Source organism: Astatotilapia calliptera, chromosome 9, assembly GCF_900246225.1.
Source record: "Astatotilapia calliptera chromosome 9, fAstCal1.2, whole genome shotgun sequence".
Lineage (NCBI taxonomy): Eukaryota > Metazoa > Chordata > Actinopteri > Cichliformes > Cichlidae > Astatotilapia > Astatotilapia calliptera.
In genome coordinates this window covers 12143493-12168772 of record NC_039310.1, presented here as the reverse complement: position 1 = coordinate 12168772, position 25280 = coordinate 12143493, and the positions used below count along the sequence as shown (strand labels likewise).

At 41.6% G+C, this 25280-nt stretch overlaps 2 protein-coding genes across 3 annotated transcripts in view; one reads left to right on the top strand and one right to left on the bottom strand.

Moving 5' to 3' along the window:
• Nucleotides 1–2595: 2595 nt before the first annotated feature.
• Nucleotides 2596–12645, top strand: txndc5 (thioredoxin domain containing 5). The gene is made up of 10 exons (XM_026179320.1): nt 2596–2927; nt 3837–3989; nt 4441–4546; nt 4640–4736; nt 5480–5595; nt 5858–5944; nt 9279–9440; nt 10062–10144; nt 10467–10596; nt 10919–12645. Exons 1-10 carry the CDS (start codon nt 2743–2745, stop codon nt 11039–11041), a joined length of 1242 nt encoding a protein of 413 aa, XP_026035105.1. The 5' UTR covers nt 2596–2742; the 3' UTR covers nt 11042–12645.
• A 64-nt stretch (nt 12646–12709) lies between these two features.
• Nucleotides 12710–25280, bottom strand: part of bmp6 (bone morphogenetic protein 6) — a 47122-nt gene continuing 34551 nt past the window's right edge. For both annotated transcript variants that reach the window (XM_026179318.1, XM_026179319.1), the window contains 3 exons: nt 17564–17640; nt 16310–16420; nt 12710–14564 (listed from right to left, as the gene is read on the bottom strand). In XM_026179318.1, the coding sequence (XP_026035103.1) occupies nt 14415–14564; nt 16310–16420; nt 17564–17640 (338 nt within the window). In that variant the 3' untranslated portion in view covers nt 12710–14414. The remainder of the gene's footprint in view (nt 14565–16309; nt 16421–17563; nt 17641–25280) is intronic.

The window sequence follows — 25280 nt, the reverse complement described above, 5'->3', positions numbered from 1 at the left end:
GAACAGGAAACAAACTGCGACCTTGATGCATTTTATGAACCTGGATCTCGCCTATATTGCTGCCAACTGCTGCTTTATAAAAAAGGTGCAATCAAAAAGTTTTTCCTATAAAAAGATAACAACGTGCATTTCCTACCCCCTTCAAGGTTGTGTCCTTGGGAGGTAAAACACTGCTTCCAGTACTCCTGCTGCATTTCCATCACTGCCAATATATACAGGGTGTGATAGAAGGCAACAGGAAAAATCAAAACTGTTTTTATTCTGGGGAAACATTTGTTATATAGATATAGGTTAGTTCTGCTGCTGTTGTGCATTTTAAAGTGGGGGTCTACAGAGACTTGCTTTTGGAACCAGCCCAAGTGGCCAACAGAGGAACTGCAGTTATCTTTCTTTTTGAGCCGCGGAGCTTTCAGGTCATGTAAGTGCAAACTTGCAGTGGTCTCCTCTCAAAAAGGATGCAGCTGTCGGCAGACTGCTGACTCTTTGAATTTATCTGTTTTCTCTTTCTAAGGTAAGATATCTCCCACACGTCTTCAAAAAGATAGCCTAGTATATTTTTTACGGCCAAAGGTGAAAGATCGCCTCATGTCTGTCTTGAGGTCAGCGTACAAATCCTCCTGGGCAACGAGTTTGGCTACAAGTATGTGGCTTCTTCTTTCAGTGGATGTACTCCCTGTGGACAGAATAATCCTGTGTGTGTGTATTATTGGTGTTTAAAAGCTGGAAGTTCAATCATTGTCTTGGGAAATTACATGAAAATCTCCTGCCACTGGCTGATTTTAAAGTACTGTCACACACACTCATACAGAGCACTTCATAAACACCTCAGCCTGAACTTATATCTAAGTTGTGCATGGCCGGATCATTTTCACCCATAGTAGACCATCTGAAAGAGCTCTGTCTCGCAGGCGACACCTCTGTCTGTTTCCATGCTGTGACCTCTTTGTTCCTTTTTCCATTTTTACTGTTGTCCAGATGAAAAGTTGGGGGTGTGATGAGGTGGGGTGATTAAAGAGAAATACTGTTAATATGAAGGTTGTCTCCATTTGGTTTTCATGAAATCATGACTATAATAAAAGATGGGAGGACTTTCCAAAGAGCTGTCAGTTCACAGAGCCAGCAGGTACTTTCTACTCTGGGAACAGACACACGCAAGCAGCCTCCACCGTGGGAATATATGCATGATTTATATCCACTGTGGCCATTACGCAAGGCTGCAGCCCCCATGGGACGAGCTATTTAACCAGTGTAAAAAATTGGAGTAATTATGTTTGCTTAAAATGTTCTCACTTTAAAACATCATTTCCAGTGATGAGGAGGAGGCAACTCTGACTCATATCTGACCATCGGTGCAGAACACCAACAGTCTGTCTGCCATCTGAACCAGCAGCGATTTGACACCTGAGATGCTTTTTTTTTTAACAGCAAAAGCAAAAATATTAACTTTTAATGTGGTCTATTTTCACAATATTTCATTTTTTTTATGGATGTCTTCTAGATTTACACCCCTGGGCATTAAGAGAGCAGCCTGTCTTTTCAAGAAAGAGAGCCTCAGGTGTGAAGGAAACTTCTGCTGCCGGCCAAGATGGAGCAGTCAACCCGAACTTACTGGACCATTTGTAATAGACCAATTTGGCTTTTCCTTACACTAGCAGAGGCGGAACAAACTCTCCTGAATGTCTCAAATTTGATTTTTCTACATGACTTCAACTTTCCTCTAACATTTAAAAATTTAACTTCACATTTATCATCTTAAATTTGCTGTTGAAGTGTTAGTGAAGTCCATAAAGTGCTGCATATGTTGATCCAAAATTTAAAAAAATATATGGGGATTTAATGAAGCTACACTCTCTGGACACTCTTATTAGGTACACCCTGCTAGTACTGGAGCCTCTTTTGCCTTAGTTGTTCATGGTACAGATTCATCTAAGCACTGAAAACATTCCTCAGATACTTTGATCCATGGATCCAAACCAAAAATAGCCCCCAACCATTGTTACAAGGTAAGAGGATCCATGTTGTTTACACCAAATTCTGACCCTATCATCCAAATGTTACAGCAGAAATTGAGAGTGATCAGACCAGGCAGCATTTTCCAGTCTTCTATTGTCCAGCTTTGGTGAGCCTGTGTGAACTGTAATCAGTTTCCTGTTCTTAGCGGACAGGAGTGACAGCCAGTGTGGTCTTCTGCTGCTGTAGCTCATCTGCTTCAAGGTTCAACATGTCATTCCTTTGAAATGCTCTTCTGCATTCTTTGGTTGAGCAGTTGTTTGAGTTACTGTTGCCTTCCTGTCAGCTCAAGGCTGATATCTCTGACATCAACAAGGCATTTTTACTCAGAGAACCGCTGCTCAGTATATATTTCTATGGTAATAGTGAACTCTTTGTTATACTTATTGTTATATATTATTATACTTGTTATTATATTTGCACACCTTTTATTATAATATACATATCCCCCCCCCCTGGAGTCAGTAATACCTCACAGGCTTTCACACTTCTTTGTAAATTGGCACTTGTTTGAACCTGTCACATCTGATAGAGTTGCAAAGCGCTTGCGGGCCGCCACAGATCTACACAACACCGTGATTAGATGCCCATATGCTGCTGTGGTAAGCTCCATCTTGGAGCATCCCATCCAGGTCTGGCATTCTTTGAGTCAGAGGCTGCCAGAGGGGCGTGCTCGCAGAAAGTCAGTCCTTTCACACCAGCAGGGACACCGTTCAGCTGCCGAGATTCACCATGGCTTCATCTCTGCACCGCACACCCGTTTTGTTGCATTTTATTCACTTGTCGTTACTGCTTGCTGGTGTTTTATGCGAACTTGAAGTAGAAGAAGATGAGCATGCCAAGCACACGTACACGGTGGATATGTTCAACGAGGCGGTGCCCACTGCACCCCACTTTGTCATGTTTTACGCTCCATGGTAAGTAAACGCTCGCTAAGTTTTTCTTTTTTTTACACACGGAGTTAAGCAAATTCCCCAAAAGTACATTGTCTATGTGTTTAATATTCTAATTAATACTGAAAACACAAAAGCGTTTCTGATACTGGATTGGAGCAAACCGGCAAATTAGCAAGCAAGCTAGTTAGCACGCAGGCTAGTTAGCACTAGCTCATTCCTTTCGCTCATTGAGTGATGTTAGCTTAGTTGCTAACTAGCAAAGCCAAAACAGCCAAGTGCAGCTGAGCGAAATGAAACGCATTTTCTTCTTTTACGCGGTTCTCGCTGTCGTTTATGCTAACACTTCGCTAGCTGCCAATATTCAGTGTGAAGGTTTGCAGTTGAAGGCTATACTCAGACAGTTAAACAGCTTTTATTCACAGAGCAGGAGTTATTGAGCCTCCGTTCAAAGTTAGTTACAGGGCTGCGCTTACGTGGCACGCACTGATTGACTGATGTTATAACAGTTGTTGCAAAACTGAGGTTCACGGTCCCCCTAGAGGTCCTTTGCGGGTAACAAGAATTCATAATGCCATTATTGTTATGCAGTTTAATTTGGTCACCATGCACTGCATAATGTAAACAGGGAACTGACGCTAAAGGCAGAGATTATGAGATTATGTGAGGTTTTTTTTTTTTTTTTACACGTGATCGTTTAACTTTTTCCTTAATGGAGAGAGGTTATGTAAAAGTGAAGATTATGCTAATATGTTATGGAAATTTGTCTATATGTTGGTTTTATTATCAAATAACAGGAAGCAGAAAATATTGAAGCAGTGTGCCTGTGTCTGCATCCAGAATACAGTGTTCACATACACTGTTATGAAAATATAAACTCTCAGGTTTCCCATAATGCATTAAATCCCCCCTGTTTGCTTCTCTTATGTCAAGGTGCGGCCATTGCCAGAGGCTACAGCCGACGTGGAACGAGCTGGCAGAGAAATACAACAGCATGGACGACCCCCCGGTGTATGTGGTAAAAGTAGACTGTGTCCAGGACACCAAATTTTGCTCCAATGACCACGGCGTTAGAGGCTACCCTACGTAAGTACTAGACTCACACAAGCTGCTGTCTCATATCTTGGCCTCATCAGCTTCACTTATTGATGTCCGATTGCTCCGTATTTCATTTTTGTCAGTTTTCCAGAAACACAACAGAGCATAACGCAGCAGCTGAAGCATTTAGGCTTAAACTCCTCTTAGATCATGGAAGTAAAAAGTCTTTTTCATCACTGATTGACAGAGGAGTGACACATTGACATGCATTTGGTGGAATATTCTGCCATTATCTTAATGGCTGAAACTTGGATGTTGCACCATGCACACTGTAACTGCAAATGCAGCAGTTTACTCCATAATCATTTACAGAATACCTGTATTTATGGGTAAAGTTATAGCTAAGATTTTCTTTAACTCTCTCGTCCAGCTGTAGATTTTAAATTATAAATCTGCCATGCCACGTCTCATGGAGTTGAATATATTGTCTTATGTGCAGGCTTAAGTTGTTTAGGCCCGACCAGGAAGCAGTGAAGTACCAGGGCCCCAGAGATCTGCAGTCTCTGGAGACCTGGATGCTGAAGACGCTCCAAGAGGAGCCTTCGGTTAGTGGTTTGGTGTTCATTCAGTCATAACCTCACGTCCTCAAACCAGTGCAAAACTGATGCTCATGCTTTTTGTTGCTGAATGTTTTGCAGGAACCAGAGAGTGAACTGGAGCCTCCTAAAGCCCCAGAGCCCAAACAGGGAATGTATGAGCTCACCGCCCTCAATTTCAAGACCCACATAGCCAAAGGTAAAGATGCATTAAAAGAGATGCTGTGTAGAGCTTCAGTTAGGCAACATAATTAGCCAAGCGACTTTGCGTATTTACGCAGCTGCATCCTGCTGTAACAGATAAGCCGTGTCTGTGTTGCCGTCATTTTTGATTCTGCTTTCAGTTTTCAGCCACACCGAGTTTCTGGATCTCACATTTGAGAATGGAAACACCTCATTAACTAGATTTACATAACTGACATTTCACCACCCGAGTACTCGAGCGTTAGTCAAAGCCAGCCGACTGTAAAAACCCTCGTCTCCCGTCGCCTCACGTTTCTGGACTTTGAGGCAACAACTGCAAAAATTAACGCCGCTCACGATAATTGTCTCGCTGAAATTACGCCTCTTGAGCTCCACTGAAGTTGAATGTTTTGGTTTTGAAGGAAAAAAAATAAATGATTTCTTGTTTGGAGATGAAAATCGGCAGGATATGACATAGGTATTTTTAAAACGGTGTTTATAGGTCTCCACCTTCACATCTTGGCAACAGGGCTGCAATAAACGTTGCTTAATTGGTTCATGTGAGCTGTAAGAGGTGTATATCCTTTTACAGTGTTGAGTTTGCAGTGAAATCAGCTTTCTTATGTTCATTTTCTGGACCAATAAACTTCAGCCTCGCTTTGGTAGATTTGTGTAAATGTATAAATTCCCTAAAAGCTGGTGTGCAAATGCTGCAAGGCTTTTCATGTTCTACCTTTCTTTCTTTTCTTCCTGCCTCAGGCGCCCACTTTATCAAGTTCTTTGCACCTTGGTGTGGTCACTGCAAAGCCATGGCCCCAACATGGGAACAGCTGGCCACCACCTTTGAGCACTCTGACGATGTGAAGATAGGAAAGGTGGGTTCAGATGTTAAAACAACAGAACAGATGGACACTCACTACAATGAAAGTTTACTTTCTTGAATTAGTCCCAGGTCCCCTTTGGGCAAACATTACTCTTAAATGATTCCTGTCAGGATCCTGTGTGACAGAACAGATTTTGATCATATAAGGAGTTAACTATTTGCATACTGTGTTATAAAAACAGACCACAGAGCCAGTGTTTGCAGTGTTGCGACATTCCTGTTTAATAACACAAGTTTGTGTATTTGTGAACTAGGTGGACTGTACTCAGCACTACGAGGTGTGTTCTGAGAATGGTGTGAGGGGATATCCCACACTGCTCTTCTTCTACAATGGAGAAAAGGTATGCAAAAGGTTTGGGACTAGCTCTGTGTGTATGCATGTGCTTACACACATTGCTTAGGTGTTAGGTCAATAAACAGTAACTGTCAGGAAAATCAAAATATAAAAGGTTCAAATGGATGGTGCCTTAGAGACCGGCTGAGGAGTTCAGTCATTGAAGCTCAGAGCAGAGCTGCTAATCCTCATCGAAAGGACCCAGTTGAGGTAGTTTGTATCTGACCAGGATGCCTCATGGGCATCAGAATATTTTGTTAATTCCAGATGAAATTATGTAGTCACACTTGCTCCAAAACAGTAACTAACTAGACTAAATTCAGTAATACAAAATATATGCAATAATACTAAGTGCAATAATCCTTTCTGTCATCGTTGTATTTTTACTCAGTTGTATATAGTATTTGTATTTGTATTCTATTTTTATCTTATTGTATATTTATTTTATTTTATTCTACTGTATATAGTATTTTATTTTATTCTATTCTGTACAGTTGTGTACTGTATTTATTCTTATTGTATTCTAATTTTTGCCTCATAACTTTTGCACTGTCCACTCCTGCTGTGACAAAACAAATTTCCCACGTGTGGGACTAATAAAGGTTATCTTATCTTATAACAAAATAGCTCTAATATATAAATATCTCAGTATATTGCACAACATTGAATATAGATGAAGTTGAAATTGAGGTGCCCTTCTTATTAGGGGTGCAACGATACACAAAATTCACGGTTCGGTTCGATACTTTGGTGTCACGGTTCGATATTTTTTCGATACAAAATAAAATGTTCATGCCTTTTTAATTTGTCATTTATTAAAATTATAAATATATATTTTAACTCAAAAGTACAGTTTTTAAATTTAACCCTAACCCTTGTACGTGTTTTTTATTTTGACAGCGAATGCGCACCTGCGGACCACTTATGTGCAGCCCTGGTTATTTAGCTCATCATATCGCAGCCACAGAAATTATTTTGTCCATGAAACCATAAAGCTGCACTTTCTTTTTGTCTTATAGTCTGATTTGTCATAACTTTTCCGTTTTGTGGTAAGCTTTTCTTTGGCTGTCACTTCTTCACCCTGACCTGTCTTATTTGGCTCAGCAGAACTAAAATATATATCCTGCTGCTTTTACACACGCACTCACATAAGCTCAGCGATTCTCTGCGCGATCAACCTCTCACATGTTTAAGCTGCGGGAGATTTCACTTGTCATGTTTGCATAGTAAGCTAACGATTGATAAGAAGATGTCAGAGGAATTGGTGCGCAAATTATCATCACTCACAGATCAGTGCTGTCGCTCTCTATACACAGTTCGCGTGATTGCAAAGTGAAAGCAAAAAACAATCGCAAATTCAAACGCGACTTCAATATGTCACATATTGACAGTGGATCACCGATGCCAATGACATAATTACCCAGCTACATTTCTGAAAGAATGCAAAAGCATTGACATATATTTTTCTTCCTACAATAGCCCGACGAGCAGGGCAGAGATAGATTTTGGTAGCCCGACTGAAAAAATCGCTAGCTCCGGGACGTCGGGCTAGCGATATTGCAAGCCCTGTATCTGATTGAGGAATCACTCATCTTTGGAAAAGAGAGTTTATTACAGAGAAATGTCTCTTTCCAAAATAAAAGCTATACTATCCGCTTCTTCTGGGCTATATTCTCAGCAGCATAAGGAGAATCATGTGCTAACAGCTGTCTAAATGACTCGGCTAAAGTTAGTAGCATGCTTGTTGTTTTTGTCTTTGCACTAGGATGATGTCGGCGTAAATGGGCAGTCATATTCGTTGTGTTCCCACTAGTGCTTTCAGGTTAATCTCGTTGAAATGACCTTAACGCCACAACACGGCAAATCTCCGTTAACGAGCTACCGCCGTTCGCCCCGTGCATGGGGCTAGACGGCCAACACGTTAACGAGCTAACTGCGCTAACACACTAGTTCCCACCCATGTAATTAAGCATTGCGTGGCACATCCAACATACTGTTTTACTTTAGTCCATGACTCGCTTACCTTCAGGGTCATATGTCACATGAAAACCAAAATAATTCCAAACGCCACATCTGAATGAGGGTGGGGGAGGTGCCCTGCGCTCTTCCTTCTGACTATGCTGTCTGTGTGGAGCGCTCAGTGGATCTGCGCTCGACAGTGCAGCCTAGGCGGAGTAGTCGAACGCAGATTCACTGAGCGCTCCACACAGACAGCATCGTCAGAAGGAAAGTAGATAAAATAAATTACAAATGTTGTATTGTTCGATACATATGTGTACCGAACCGAAAGCACTGTATCGAACGGTTCAATATCGATACGAATATCGTTGCACCCCTACTTCTTATATACTGTGCATTAGATGGAGGGATTGTACAGGGTGATATCCACAGGCAGGAGTGATTTCCAGTGTAGTTCAGTGGTGCATTTGGGTAATCTCAACCTGTCACTGGATGTGCTCCTGTGACTGGCCAGCACGTCTTGGAATGGGTGGGAGGTTTTGTCCAGCATTGTCCTTATCTTGGACAACATCCGGCTCTCCAACATCACCTTCCAGCTACGTCCCCACAATGTTACTGGTCTTATTGTTGGTGCCCTCAACCTGCTGCCCCAGCATGCAACAGCATAGAGTGGCTTCATGAAGTGTGTCATGAAATGATGGTTCCCACATTTCATCTTTTATCCCCACGTTGTTGTCGTCTGCTCTGCTATGTTCTACACTTATTTCAATAACTTGATCAATAATCAGCGACTACTCAAGAGCACAGTGAAGTTTAAAAAGTCCATGCAGCTGTAAGGTCGCTGTTCGCTGCTCAGTTGAACCGTCAAATGTACAAAAATGTATGATTGTGGAATTTGTATAAAATAGTTGTACAGATGTTGGGAGTCGGTGTCATAGGCATTTGTTTTAGTGTCATTCATTCCACTTGTTTAGGAGACGTGGAACATGCAAACATACATGTGCTAAATCATTTCAGTGTGATGATGATGATTCATACTAAGCTGCTTAAATAGTTACAGAGACAAATGTGAAGGCAAGTAAAAACCCACCAATGTTATCACAGTGAAAATGGCTAATGTTTTTCATCTGTGGCATTAAAATTCTAAGTCAGAGTATAATCGGTCCATCAAAATGGTCTCAGAAACACACTATATATGCCTTTGATAGCTGGCTTGAAAAAACATCCTGCTTTTCTTAATAACAGCGTTCTGTTGAGGGGAACTCGTTCGGTTCAGAGGTCCTAGGAAGAAAAATAACACATTTGATGCGTACATCCAAGAAATATTCAAAATATTGTTACACTGGTTACAGTAACTCTTGTTTCTTGTCCTCTTGTCATAGACAGAACAGTACAAAGGAAAGAGAGACCTGGACTCCTTCAAAGACTTTTTGGACAACCAGCTGAAGGCTGCACTCACCGAGGAGGAAAAGCAGGAGGAGCAGAAGGAGGAACCAAAGGCAAATGAGATCCCTGCTGAAGAGCCAGCTGAAGAGGAAGCAAAGGTGGGTGTTCACAACAGAGAGGTGTTGTACTCGGATAATATTTTGGTCTCCTCTTTTTTATTTCCTGTTTTGTATTTTTAAGTGGGGACATTTGTGTGCCCCATTGAACTGGTGCTCAGAGACCTTAGATACACAGCAGCTGCACATTGCAGTGATCGTTGATGCATTCAGTGGGGTCCTGGCACTGTAGCTGTAAAGTTATTGTGATTCTTAAAGGGCTTGAATTGTGTATTTTTTACATTACACACACAGTGCACTTCTTCTGGATGCCATCACTGAGAATCTGCAGCACATGAGCAGCTGTTATTTCCTGTTGCAGTGAAACTGTTCAACACAACACATGTACACGCAGTAGTTACACTGTAGGTCTTTGAGCATGGCACCCATTCAGATTCCAGTTAGGTGAGAGACTGGCAGCTAAATTATGCCAGGATTTTGCATATCTTTTATTAATGAGATGATGTGGGCATTACTGGGGAACATAACCTGTGCACACAATTCAGAAGCTCTCACTCCAGTAACAGAATAATAAATACAATAATGCAATAATGTCGTCATGGTGAGGAGAAAAACGGATCCATATAATTCCAACTTGTATTCCTGTCCTCTTTCTGTCTGTAGTCCAGTGTTTTGGTCCTGAATGAGGACAACTTTGAGGAGACTGTAGCCAAAGGATTCACCTTCGTCAAATTCTACGCTCCATGGTGAGATTATTGTTTGACATCTTCCTTTATTGTGTGTTGTTAATGCCAAATGAATCATGACGCCTCAGAAATTAGTTCAAGTATTAAATAATGCTGAACCTTTGTCTGCAGGAGAGGGTTTAAAACTACTACGAGTAAGATGAGTCGGAGTGTATCATTTTTAAACAAATATACGTTAAGTACCTGCAGATGTCTGAAGTAATTATTGTTCTAGTGACTAAAGTGATTAAACTCCTGATTTAAAATGTTGGCAGCCAGTGTTTGAAACACAATTTGTCAGTCAGTGAGAGTGATGTCACTCTTGTGTTATCCTGCTGTCTAGGTGTGGTCACTGTAAGAATCTCGCTCCAACATGGGAAGATCTTTCCAAGAAGGAATTTCCTGGTTTTACTGATGTCAAGATTGCTAAAGTGGACTGCACTGTTGAGCGCACACTCTGCAACAAGTACTCTGTAAGTGAAATTCTGTCCAGGCACTGAATGCTTTGCACTCGGAGACTGTTTCTGGCGCACGTACCCTTCTGTGAGCTTTATATTTCTGCAAGATTAAATGTGTTACAGTGTATGCAATAAACTAAAGTGGTGGATTATATCAAAGACATAAAATTCTATAACTGCTACATATTTTAATTAGATACTATGAAATAAAACCCTAAAGCAGATTTAACAGTCCTGGTGGTTGGTGCACACATGTTTTCAGCTTGGAGTGAAGCCATGGTTACCCAATGATGACAGTATGGTGATATTCTTTTTTTTTTTTTTTTCTGTTATCCAGGTGCGCGGTTACCCCACCTTGATCATCTTCAGAGCAGGGGAGCAGGGTGATGAGCATCACGGTGGGCGGGATTTGGAGAGCCTGCACGACTTTGTGATGAAGCAGGCACGAGACGAGCTGTAGATACAGGCTAGTCGGCGCTCTCTCTCTCTCTCCACAACTCTACTCGCTCACACTGCATATCTGGCTAATAGGACACCACCGTCTCTCCTACAAAAGCCAGACCCCTACTCTTCCCCCTCTCTGTCAGTCATCCAATGACAGGCTGGCGCATTCATCTTTTTTTGGTATTCAAGTGCAGAATCATTCGGTAAGAGTGTTTGGAAGGTGATCGTACTTCTCATTGCTCTTGCTCAACCTTAAACCACGTGGCGACTGGTTGGGCCTGAAGATGAAGTAATATGTGCGACAACCACTTTGCAAGCTCTGCTCAGAACCAGAACTTTTCACAAGAATACAAGAAATGTTAAAACAGTGGCACTAAAGTTTCTACCTGTTTGTTTTTTAAATGAAGTGTTTCTGACGTCTCTGCCATTTGACTTCTTTTTTCCCCGATGCTAATTTGTGTACATGAAATTTTTTTTTTTTTTAAATCATAAGCCATTAGTTTTCTATTACTGTCACTCACGAGGCTGTAAAAGTTTGTGACTCTCCAATGTGAAGCAGAGTGTTAAGTTGAGGGTGCTTCATAGTCATGCCAGTGATGGCCTGTCTGACTTAACTCTCAGGGAAGAAACCACACAGACTGGGAGGTGATGGAGAAGTCTGTGATTTTACTGAATCTGACAACTTTTTTTTTTCTGTTAATCAAGATTACCAGATCCTGACTGATTGTTTTAGTCTCAGTGATCGACCATCCCTTTCTACTTCTAGCATTGGGAGTGTTAGGCCTGGACCATGCTGCCCCATCACTCTGTTACTGATCTTTTGTGTTACTGCTTCTGTTTGGACAAGCCATCGTTGACGTGAAGTCTCCCCTAACATTATTAGGTGTCGATGTAAAAACGTGAATGTTTGTATTCTTCAGGCCAGGTTTATCCTTCCTATGTTAGAAGGATTTGGACACAGAAGGGTCGCTCATCGTCTGCACTGAAAGGTCGAACTGCTGCTCAGGGTGAGCTCAACTCCCATCGTATCCACGTTCTCACCGTGATTTCCATCTATTCTTACTGAAGCGACAGCCTAAGTTGAAAACATTGTATCGGGATGATTTAGACCTTTGGACACCAGAGCCATCGGCCTGAGTAAAATAGACGATGAGGTTCTGATTACAGTTAATCATTGAAGTGGGCAGGAACTGGCAGCATTAAAATTCAACACAAATAATTTTCGGGGGGATTCGAAGGTGAAGCCTTAGTGAAAAAGCATTTGCAGTGTTTCAGTGCACCTTTCTGCAATTAACCGCCGTGTAAACTGCACCCACCTGTTAGGCAAATGCTCTTTGACCCAGGTTACGTGGAAAGCATGTGTTGTGTGAATGCAAGGCACCATTTATTGTTAAACCCAGGTACTCAAACAGTCTGAGACACAGCAGTTTTTTCTCAGTAAAAGTTTTTATGGATAGCACATGGTCTAAGCAACTCCAGTGACAAAGTCATGTTTTTTTGTTGTTGTTTTTTTCCTTTTCATGGGTTATAGTTTGTGCACAACCCACAGATTTTGTACAAAAGAGTGAATAATGGCAAAATGTAACATGAGATTTCGTAATAAATTTTTCTCAAAAATAACTTTGCATTTTCATTTTGCTCTTGCATCTGTTAATAACGTATGTGATATTTTTTTTTTTAATAAAAGGTGCAATAAATAAGCTGAGAATGTACAAGTATTTACAAAAAAAAACTAAACATGATCACAAATGTAAACAGCAGCTTACCAGAGGTATATTTTGTAATGTATGATTGGTTAGGCACAGAAGGTATTCTGATTCTTACTGGTATTAGTTTTTCATTAAAATATGCTCTAAAAGTACTCATGTCATTTAAAGCTCACAGTTACATACTCTGTTGGGAAGACGTTGCCACGTGACAGGTGACAAATTAAAGGAAAAACCAGGCACTGCTTTTCAGCAAAACTGCTCGAATGCACGTTTATTTTTAATTCTTCAGCTCTCTAAAACTTAAAGAGGTGATTGATTGGTCGAAAATCTACCAACCTGGGTTGAGATCTGGTGACTTGAGGGCCACAGGCTCTATGAAAGGGGCAAAGCTGTTATCCTAGAAGCGGCCATTAGCTTCAAGATTTAACACAGAACAAACTGATCCCGCCAATGAATGCTTTAAAAGAATAGTACGAGATACCCCCACTGTGCAGGGTTTGAGCATTCAGGTTTTTCCATTAATTTGTCACCTGTCCATATCCGAACACAGTTTCACCCTCGGGGTTGAAAAAGCAACCGGCTAATTTCAGAACGCTGACACAAACCGTTCTGCGGGATGTTTTTTTTCTCTACTATTTCATGATGGGCTGTCAGGAGTGGAAGCGTTTGTTAACTTTATGAGAGCAGCGACATGGAAATGGCCATTTGTGGTATGTCCGAGGGATAAGGCTGTATTCTTCGGTTCTTTGGAGAAAAACATCAGTTTAGCCACAACATGCATCATGTTGAACCAGCCTGGTGAATCGCAGCTCAGCCCCAGCCTGGCAAATATTGACATGGAGGAGAGGAGGTGGTGGTGTCGGGGGGGATATTTGGAGCGGTCCACTGCTAAAATAGCCTGCGGTCACTTTGGTTAAGTCCATATTATATTTTTGGGAAGGCAAATATGGCTCGAGAAAAAAAACAGCAGAGGGGAGGAAGGAAATATGAGTGTGCTGACTCCAAAGTATCATTCAGTTCGTATTAGATGGTTTTGGTTAACAACATTTTGCACAGAAAAAAGAAAGTCGGGCTGATTCACACCACTTGGAAATATGACGGGGGTGTTAGCCCTGCAGTGTCATGTGCTGTAGGGAAGCTGTTCATTATCTGAGCCTCCTGCGAGAACTGATGCACCTTGCTCTTTTTTTCTATGTTGGAGAGAAGACGGGAAAGAAAGCAGCACTCTGACTGGTCCCACGACAGTTCAGTTTCACCCTCTCAGGGAGGGAGAAGGTGCAGTAGCCTCTCAGGCATTCATACACACACTTCAGTAAACACATAATATACAAACTTAAATGCTTAAATGCCTCCCCCCACACATACACACACAGTCATTCATTCAGTTGCAGACCCATGAAGAGAAGACCCCCGTCCACAGCTAACAGGAAGGGTGGTAGACAACTTGGTGGCTCAAGACTGGAACAAGGTGAAGTTGCCTATGGATGATCCACATGTGGTGGGGAATACTTGCTACTTGATATGTTAGCAGGCTTAACAATTATGGAAATGGAACATGGGAATGATCTTTCAGGCTGGACGTTCCTTTGCATGTTGAAGATTTGGGCGGGAATCCGGTGTCTACCTGAGGTCAACGTACACCCAACTTTGACTGAAGCACTACCAGTCTTCATCTGTCTGTCAGTGGCAGCCGCAGGCCCGCACCACCATGTTCTTGTATTTCTTCAGTATGACGTTGGAGTTGTCGTCGAAATAGAGCACTGAAATGGCGTGCAGCTTGGTGGGGGCGCAGCACGGCTTGGGTACGTTCTCGGGGTTCATCAGGTGCACCTGGAAATAATGAGAAAGACCTTCAGCCTCTTTATGTGTCACAAATCCCCCACACCCTCTTTCTATTATCAGAAAAAGTAGCAATTAGAAATGGATGATAAACTCACAAAGGACAGATTTAAAAATTGATTTTATTATATTTTTTAATCATGCCAAATGTCGGATTATTTGACATTTCTTTAATGGCCACTGGAGACTGGTTATAAAATCCCCAACCCCACATGGCCCAACTTTACAGCAGATATTAAAATGGTTTGGACTCTCTCAGTAGCATCTAAATTAAATTGACTGTGTAGGGATGCTCTTCATAGATCATTCAGTCACTAAAATTATATAAAGGTTGCTTTAAGTGACAGGTAGACACAAATAAATGGAGGTATAGCCACTAGCTTTCTGCTAGCCCACACCTTGGCTCGAAGCGTACTCACAGCCCTTCCAATAAGGTTGTGCTTCAGTCTTAGTGAGTGAAAAGCTAATATTTGAATCATTCATTACTAAGCAATAACAAACATGTCTCTTTATCTGTCCACTGCACCTGTACAGCTTATAGATATAGATAGATAGCAACTTGCTAACCAAGCTGGCTATCATTAGCTGATAACATAGAACTCCACCCTCTCGTCTAAATATGGCTGACGTTATCAAGCTTGATTAGACAGTAGCAGTTATAAATGGTACAAACTGTACACGTACACATACCTGCTAATCTTTGTTTACCTATTATTGACAATCTCTTCCACAGTGTGTGTTTTGTCCCATCACCCCCAGCCTGGTTCTGCTGGTTTCTTTTTTATCAAAAAGGATGTTTTTCCTTCCCACTGTCACCAAGTGCTGGCTCATAGGGGTCAAGCCAAGGCGCAATGATTTCTCTGTATTATTATAAAGTGTCTTGATGGGACTGTTGCTGCGATTTGTTGCTATATAAATAAAACTGAATTGAAGTGAATTAAGTTACTAAAATGCTAGGATGGTACTCAAGGAGCAAAAACTAATCGGATGGTCTGTCCCGCACAGACTACATTAAAAATCCTCCCAAGCACCAACAAACATGTCAGAGTGGTCCAGAGATTCAGTAACTCCAATTAGTATCAGTAGAAGCTGCTTGGCTATACCGTCTATGCTGCCACGCTCCTAAATCCTGCATCCAATTGGGAGTTATGAAAACACAAGCTATCATCTGTACAGTTGTTTAGAACAGGGAAACTCTTCACAGAGACCAACTTTTTTTGAATAAGACTGTATAAATATATATATTTTTAATACCATAAACATTTTAACATGGAAGTCTATGGGGACTGATTCCATTTGAAGGCTGCTTCAAGTGGCCACTAGAAGAAGAGCAGTTACTCCATGTGTGGATGCACCTCATTTGTCTCTTTTATGTTTCGACCGTCCATGACAAGTAAATTTAATGGAGTTAACTGAGCTTCACAGAACTGTAACGCTTTATATTCACCGATATTTATAACCCTAAGAAGGCCACGGCGACTAGATTAAAAATACACTGTCGAAACACTCTCATATGCTCCTGTGCTTATTTTTAAAGGTCATTTAGACACACAATAGACCACTATTATATCTCGTTGCAGTGTTGCTACAACAATCCTAAATCCACAGGAAAAACTGTATGAGCACCACCACAAAGTTCTGGCAGACATAAGAGACGGGCCTAAAATGACTTCTTCTTCATTGTGTTAAGAATACACACATACTTAGTGCGGTAAACCGTAGTGGGATGGTCTTACCAGCGTCTGCACAATGGCGTGGTTGGTGGCATTCATGTGGGCATTAAGGGGGAAGGAGCATTCTCCATCACAGTAGTTGGCTGCGTAGCCGTCAGGAGCAATAATCCAGTCCTTAGAGAAACACGTGAAATCAGTTGGTTTTGGGATGAACAGAAATGAACAGTTTTGTTATTATTGGTTCAGTACAGCTTCACTTTCCATGTAACCCACCTGACTGCTGTTGGTAAATTCAGAGTTAACGTTCTCTCTGCGGACAAATCCACAGCGCTGTCTGTGAAATCACTCAGAGCTAGTCCCTCTCCTCCTTCCTTCCTTCCACTCTTTCTGTCTTACTGTTTGACTCTGATGAGGTGTCGACAGGTTATCCCCCCACTCTAATTTGTGTTTTGATCTAGTTCATCTTCCTGTCAGTGTCAATCAACCGTCTGTCTTCACCTTTTCACTCTTCTGACAATCCCTTTCATTATTTCCAGCTCCCTTCCTCTGTCTGTGTGTGTGTGAATGATTGCTGGCAGTCTCCCTCTAGATGTCAGTGCTGTGTTAACAGCTGGTTGTATGTACCTCTGCCCTTCTCTTTTATTTCTTCCTCTGTATCTAAGTAAACACGCACACACACACTGTGATCTCCATTTAACCTTTTCTATGTCGCATCCTCTCTTGTTTCTAATGTGTACTGAGCAGTGTACTTTACAGAGTCATGCTGACAGGTTTCTTTCATTTACTACTTTATCGTGTAGAAAAACTGAGACGTGCTGTTGAAATTACACTTTTTTTCTTATGTTAAAGTATCTCGTGGAAAAAATAGTTATACTTTCCCACAATCTAAAGTGCCTTTCACATCCCTGCTCTGGGTGACGTCTGACTTCGAGGCCATGTATCTCACATCCCACCTCCCCTCGTCAGCTAACGGTTTACCTCCCCACCACCACCAGTGCATAAACTCTGGGGCGTTCATGCGACTCCACTCCATAATTTAGCTACTCATGCTCATTTTTTAAATATTAAGATATGACAATTTGTAGAAGGAAACCAGTCTGACAAGAGACGGCTACTTAATACACCTGATGGTGGCATACTGCTTTTGCTAAGAGTTTAAAAAACACACAAATCCCCTATTATTCCAACAATCATATAATATATATAATACTATACTCTAGTATGCATAGTAGGAACACTGATTAGAATTAAAAAGTAGTCCTGACTAGACGACTGATGTATTAGGAAACTTTTAGGTGAAGCTTAAGGAGAAAATACCTGCCAGCCCAGCTCTCTGAAGCTGACGTACAGCTCGTGTCTTCTGCATGCTGTCTTCTGATCGCTGCTGTTGTAGTCTGAAAGACAAAGAACAGAAACCATCAGGGTTCACATATTACCACGATCCTCTCCAGACACGGGGCCGCTCCACTTAGAATCATGATTAGCATCTGGCGTCGTTTTCCACATCGTTTGTGACCCTCAGCATGTGGAAAGTATGTCACAGCGCCATGATGATAAAACAAAGTGAAAGCCCTTTTCCTTGGGTAAATGATGTAAATATGTCCAGTGAAGTCCAGTGACACATTACATACTGAATCCGAGAGCAGAAGAATAACACAACACGCCTCGCGTAATGCACTGGGTGGAGAAACATGTGAGGGCGTAGACTGGAGCGCCGGCACAAGTGCTCATTACAGCGGTCGCTGCGCTGTACGTGCTTCACATTCATCTGCTGTCTAATGCACTTGAGCGCGTGCCTAATTGAATTCATTGGCAGTTACATATTATTTGGCACATGCAAACGCAGTGAAATAGTGACAAGTGTGTTTGTGGACTCTCCGCCCATCAGCTTGTCCTTAATCATCTGTGTTCGCCTCTGCGGCCGTACAGCAACGGCTCAGACAGTCTCAGGTATAGGTTTGGTTTTCAAACTAGAAGAGGTCATTGCTGCCATCGGTCACCGCACTGAAGTCAAGACGGTGACACAGATTTTCCACTTAGGTTTCAAGGTCTCCCTTTAGCTTATTTACTCTGTCCTTTCATGGCTTTGATTACATTTTCATAACTAACCTGTCTGTGAAACAGGCAAAGTGCTACACAGTGGCACTGGTCCCATGTTCTCGATGGTTCTATATGACACACACACACACACACACACACACACACACACACACAAGAGTAGCTTCTTTGAGCCCAAAACTGATTTTAATTGCAGTTAGTTGTTGGTCTGCACATCCATAATTATAAAACAGTTAACCAACTGTTTAGACTTTTGCTGAGGACCAGCCTTACAATCAAGCAGCAACCTCCAGGGCTGAGAAATAAAGCTAAGGTGCAATGCAAAGACTTGTAGTTCCTCTAATAGCCACTTGAGGCAACTCTAAAAGCATTTACAGTCTGGTATTAAATTTTTTTTTAAAAATCTCTTTTTACCACAGAAAAAACAGGAGATCAGAAATCAGTAGATGACGTTATTGTTGCCATCTTCTATATACAGTCTGTGGCTAGAATAATATTGTGATTATAATAAAACAATAAAAACTTTCACAGGTTTGAATCTAAATGCGACTGACCCTCTCATCCAAAACGCAGTGTTGACTTTTTCCAGTCTGACTCTTAACCTGTCAGCTCATGCACACATAGTTATTTATCACCTACAGGCAAATATAAATAGGTGTCATAGAATAAAATAAACAATAGAATAAATCAACTCTCCATCCAAGAAACTGGCATTTTATAGATTTTCTTGCGTGTGTGTGTCTGTTTGTCTGTCTGTTTGAGAGTGAGTCACAAGGCAGTCGGGATTTGTCACTCAGTCACAGCCACCACCCAGCCACTCACCTCACCAAGTCACCGACAGCAGCCTTGTTTAGTCAGCTGGAGTTGGAGGGAGACGCACACAGACATATATACAAACATATTTCGCTTATGTAATGCTAATTGATTTTGGTTCCTTACATCCATACGTCTATCATTCATTACAAGCGGCGCTTCCACTCGCAGTACGTACACATAGGCACTCACAGATGACCCGATGTTTATCTGTTTAACAGCCAAACCCACTTAGCTACTCATTAAAGCGGAGAGTTGTAATTTAAATTCACCAGAGTTGGTTGCATTACCATTTCGTCATCAAATTAAATTTAATTCTGAACAGACTCGCTGACTGCACTGCCCAGACCCGAGTGTTTTAGCTGGCCTCGTCTCAAATACAAAAAGAGACACAGACAGGGAGAGGAAGAGCAAAGCTGGGTTTCCTGCTTGGATTCATCGCAGACCATAAAGATGAGGTGACAGAGAGAGACGCATGTGAGGCCTGGCACTGCCTGTGTTTAGTCTTCATGTTTCTACCAACTGTACCATAAATGTGCAGTTGTACTTTATATAAGGACATCTACCAAACGGCACCAAAATAACTGCAATAACAAGAAAGACATACCTATGATGGGTATTTCTAAGAAGTAAAAGGCAAATCAAGAGTAATCCAAGGCACTATTTTTGAGACACTGTGTCAAGACATAATTGCTTCCCTATATTTAACTGAAATAGTATGAAGATGACACAAAGGTAGGAAGAGATGATCTTGAAAAACACAAGCTCCACGTTTGAAAAAACATCTGGACTGTGCTCCGTCACCTCTTCAATTTAATTCAATTTTATTTTTATAACGCCAAATCACAACAACAGTCACCTCTAGGTGCATGAAGCTGTAAGGTAAAGACCTACAATAACACAGATAAAGCCTAACGATCAGGTGGCCTTCTTTGATCTAGCACTTGGTGACAGTGGGAAGGAAAAACTCCCTTTTAACAGGATGAAACAGCAACCTAAGCCTATGGCAGCATGAATAAAGAAGCCAGCAGTGTGAGAGCAAAGAGCTCTATTGGGGTGATAGTCTTCTTCTTATCAGCACTATGTAAATGTTTGGGGAATGAAAGGAAAATTGTTGTTTGCTCTCACTCTTTTGTCATCAGACTTTCCGTGACAGCACGTCTGGATGGCAACATATGTTGCTCCCGATCAGTGCTAACAGAGTCGTCACAAGATGCATCTCCAAACTATCTGCCTCCCCTCTCCTATTCAGCTCAGAGGAAACTGTGTCTATGATTCACCTCATCTTACATGAACTTGGACGCATAAAACATCAAAGCTGGTTCTTCACAGCGCCACCTGTGGGATCTTTCTAATGACTGAATGCACCACAGTTTGATGTTGGAAACTGTTCAACTATTTATCCACACAGTCTCTCACAGACCGGTGAATCTCTCCTCATCTTTCCTCCATAATTTATCAGCCTCACTGGAATGCTCGTTTTAAGCCCAATCATGTTACTAATCAGCCTAATTAGTCCTGAGACGTGTTCCACCAGGTGGTTTTTTTGCACAACTTTTCCAGTCTCTGTGTGCCTTCTTTCCAACTTTTTATAAAAACATGTTACTGGCATCAAAATCAAAATTAGCATACAACACTCAAAGCTTTAGAAGTATTTGTACTGCACAAAGGTATAAAATGGTTTTCATCAATCTTTTCACAGCTTTGCAACTTTTTTGGAAACAAGGCTGGAAATTCGATGAATATTTCATCTGACTAGACGAGTTCACTCTGTGAGAAGAAACAAAAGGTACCACTGGCCATGACAGTCAGCGGCATAGTGAGGTCAAAGGGTCATGTGTAACGGTCAGTCAGGATGCGGTCAGGTGTTTCCCTCGTTTAGGCTTCCTTCCTTTCCGGTAGGAAGGGCAGCTCGCGGCATGTCTGCTAATGTGGAAATAAGTTATAAGTTTACATGTCTGTGCAGTCAATGGTACATCTCCATGTGCGCGTGTGTCTCTGTGTACCTCTGCATATGTGCAAATGTTTTTCTCAGCATTCAGGCATGCACGTTTGGCTCCGTGTGAAACTGTGTGTGCAGGCTTGCACGCATCCATCCTGCCTTCAAACTGAACTAGTTAGAACTGTACATGGACAATACCAATACCTTTTTAACTGAGAATCGGTCACAGCACAGTGTACAGTGTTTATATACAGGAAACAGCCAAGGATAATGGAAGAGTACCATTGAAAGAAGAAATCTGATTGGCTATGAAACTTGGCTGACCTGATACAAAGCTGAGGTGATGTTTATAGAAAGAGAAAACGACACACCTCTGAGCTGAACTGCTACCCTGCAGTACTGCAGGATGGCAGAGGTCTCAGGGTTAATATACAGAAACATACCAATGCATACTGGAATATATTTGTGTACTACTTAAGGCATTTCTGCAAATAGTGTAGCATATGCAATACTTTAAATAGTGAAAAACGCACTGTTTCTAAGTACACACGCACCCTTGTTATTACACAACCTCTCATAGAGACCCCCCTACTTCCTCATCCAGGTCGAGTTTATGATGCGTGACATTCAGCTTTGGGTCAAATCACAGCTCAGGGTGGAGGGTGAATGTAGCCCGCCTGCCCCCTCCACACAGCATGAGAGGCCTTCGCACAATCAACCAGTCTAGTGATGTCTAAAGTTTGATAATCTCATTTTATTCACTGCTCTCTAAGGTGACTGTATTTTAAATATGACCTTGAGGGTTAAAAAGATTGAAGTCTATATACTTTTGCTTGCTAGAATGATCTAATGTGCCACCAATTAGCTAGATAAACATCCTATGCAGTCAGACAGGCAGGTCAAAGGTTCAGTAAATCATAAGTAAATAAGTGTGGCTTTGCTGTGCAGTTCAGAGTATCATATTTAGCGACATGCTTCTTTTTCCCTCTTTCTCACTCATCTCCGCACAACTCCTTTTCCCCCTCGGTCTTCAAAGCCATCAAACATTTACAGTCTGTGGGGCTTTTTAAGAGGAATAAAGCTGATATTTACTGCGGGCTTTCATTGAGTGTAAAGGCCCAGATTTGTGGTGCCCATAAACCACATCTCCCCTTCCTGCCTGTAAAAATTTAATGCCACACAGCTACCACTGAGCTCCGGCTCCCATGAGGCTTCCATTCATTTCTTTTTCCTTTCCTTGACAGAGAGCAGAGGTGAGAAGAGACAAAAACTGACTCAACGTGTTATACTTGCTGTATTAATTAAAAGCCTTAGAGTGTGTGTGAGTGCTACTGTAGAGTTTGACATTAAAGTAGTCGGTTTAACTAAAATACTGTAAAAATACAATCATTTAGAAGCTTTCCTCCACATAATATGGAGATGCTAAGCTACGCTGGTTAACTTAGCTTAGCATGAACACTGGAAACGGGGAAAAAGCTAGCCTGGCCCTGTTGAAAGGCTAAAAGTTTGATGTGTAAGGTGAAGTCTGTTTATCCAAAGGTAGTGCTAGGCTAAACAGGTTAGCTTTTATGCTAAACAGGCTAATATGAAGATCTCTGCAAGAAAAGCTAACGAGTGCACTCAATATCATGACTGCAAGTTTAAAAAGAGGTATTTTGGTGTTTGTAACTTCTCTTGGCCCTTTGACAAAATTATGGACCTAAACTCTGAGACACAGTGCACTTACAGCCTGCATTACACATGTACATGTCACAGCTGTCTTTCACAAATTAAGTTGGAGGTGGCAAAGCGTTTCGATGATAACCGTGATCTTTGAAACATAATAATAACTACAATCAGAACTATGTCATAGCACAAGCCACAGCAACTATCTGACATAGAAGATTTGAGTTACATAGGGCTGTAATGTGGATATTTTGAATTCTAGTGGTACAGTAAAAACAGCCGTGAAATCCCTGGACTAGATAGACCGATAGGTGGATAGATTATCTTTAATGAAACTTTACTGACCCCACAAGACAATTATTGAGTCTGAGCAGCAGGATAAGAATAAAAAAGTGCAGTATGCAATAAATAAACAACATAGTCCCAGTAAAAGTGCCACATGCACATAGGGTAGCCCTTATACTTTGAGATATTGCAAAAATTCACATACACAACAGTGATAAAAAAAACCCAAAGAAACTAAAAAAGAAAACAAATGAGACAAGCTAAACAAGAGTAAACAGTAAGACTGAGATCATGTAAATTGCATTAATAAATAATTTGTACACTATAAGAATATGTCTTGCATTCAGTAGTAACACATAATTCATAAATGACTGATTTTTAGTGAGGGGGAGGTGTAGACATGGCGGTTAATTATGGAAAAATCACCTCAGATATCGCTTGCTATTCAAAGTAAATATCTTTGTCCTTTCAACATGACTTCAGAGGATTTTAAGACCCAAACCATGAACTCCACTTTCACCTTCTTGAACTACATTCAGGACCAAATATTTGAAAATAACAGGGAGAAAAAAAGCAGGATTTCCTCTACTGAGATGGCAATGTAAACGGACACTGTAGCACAGAGCTCCGCCGCTGTGTTACGGCAGCTTACCTAACAGTGTTTAACCTGGAAATGTTTCTCTGCGAGTAGACAAACATCCATTTGACCGCGTGATAGTAAAACTCTGCACTAAAACCGATTCACATTGAATTCATCAGGGTGGGGCTCCTACTGCCGGTTCCCACCCTGTCTATTGAATAGCAGGGGAAACACTGCTCCTTACTGAACATAAGCACTGTGGCTCTTTAACACTGAGACTTTTAATGTACTGTATGACTTCACTTTAACCCTTCCTCGCCACTCTTTGAACCTCAAACTCTGGAAAAGCCTGTAAATTATATTTATCTCCGGTTGTTCCAAAAACACGAGGATCTTATGGTGCCAGTTCAGATGTTATAACTGCACAGCTCGGATTCAGTGTTTCAGTGACATAAAAAGAGTCACAGAAACCCAAGCCAAAGCTTTTCAAGCCGCTCCACCTACAGCCTATGGTTTACTCCAGCTATTTCTTAATTCCAAAGCGAGAAAAAAATAGCAGGTTTTACAGTAGCAATTACATAAATTCCCATAGAGGTGGTGGCAGTGGTGGTGGTGGTGATGGAAAACTCAGTCCCAGTGTTCAAAATAAAATCCTTCACCCTGAAGGAGGAAGGAGCATGTCCCAAAAGTTGTGAAGACATGAAAGGAGAATGTCACTGTTGCCTCTGACGTTCCTCCCCCTCCCTGCAGCCACTACTACTCAAGTTTATCTTTCTTCCTGTCTTTCATCACAGAGGTTATTAAACCCTGCGAGGGAGCTCCGCCATGTCTAATTACGCCAACGGTAAACAAAAGGAGGTCGGGTGGTGAAGGAGTGAGGAGAACGAAGAGGAGGAGGAGGAGGGAGGAGAAGAGCGACAGATGAAAAAACACAGCTGGCTGAGCGCCGTGTTATTATAATTCTTTAAGCAATACTGTTAGCTTGGTCAGTCTTTTAGCTGTGCAACTAATGACTAGCTAGGCCTAATTACAGGCCGCTGGTGCTGTGCCGGGACGTGATATTCCTTCCCCGGATGGTTGTTAACTTCCCCCACAGCCAAGGCCCAGCCCGACTCCCATTACCTCCCCAGCCCTTCCTCGCCCACAAAACCCCAAATTACCTTTAAAGGTGTTGTATTGTTCTTTTGGCAACATACACACCAGCGTTTTCCACTGTGCACACATCAGACACACCCAGAGTGGGTGGAAATATCACGGCTGTTGTAAAAGATATTCCCGGTCTTCCCCGCACGCCTCAGAATCTAAGGCGAAACTTTAAAAAAAAAGAGATTTACCCCACTAAACAGGAAGAACAGGAAAAACAAAAACACTGGGATAAAAGTGGCTGGTCTGAAAGCTGTGTGCGTGTGTGTGTGCGCGCGCTTTCAGGAGCAAAATGTGGAAAACAAAGATGATTTGTTACACTTAGAATTACACCATAATCTCAAAACTATTGCTGCAGAAATTTTTATGGCCGATTCTGGCCTCTTTTGTCATCTGGAAGATATTTAATATCAGATGTCGATTTAAACCCAGCTCGCTAAAATGGTGCAAATGAGAAAATAACAAGGTCCAAAACCTCACAGGGATTAGAGCTGGGAAAATAAAGTTGTCCTGGTTTAAAGGTTGCTTTATAGCCCTAGCAGACCGAG

Bases quoted from the DNA above. Each gene is read 5' to 3' on its own strand.
- txndc5 (XM_026179320.1), top strand. From the start codon at position 2,743: ATGGCTTCATCTCTGCACCGCACACCCGTTTTGTTGCATTTTATTCAC. The intron at 4,737-5,479 runs GTAAAGATGCAT...TTCCTGCCTCAG, and splicing joins CAAGACCCACATAGCCAAAG to GCGCCCACTTTATCAAGTTC. The intron at 9,441-10,061 runs GTGGGTGTTCAC...TTCTGTCTGTAG, and splicing joins CAGCTGAAGAGGAAGCAAAG to TCCAGTGTTTTGGTCCTGAA.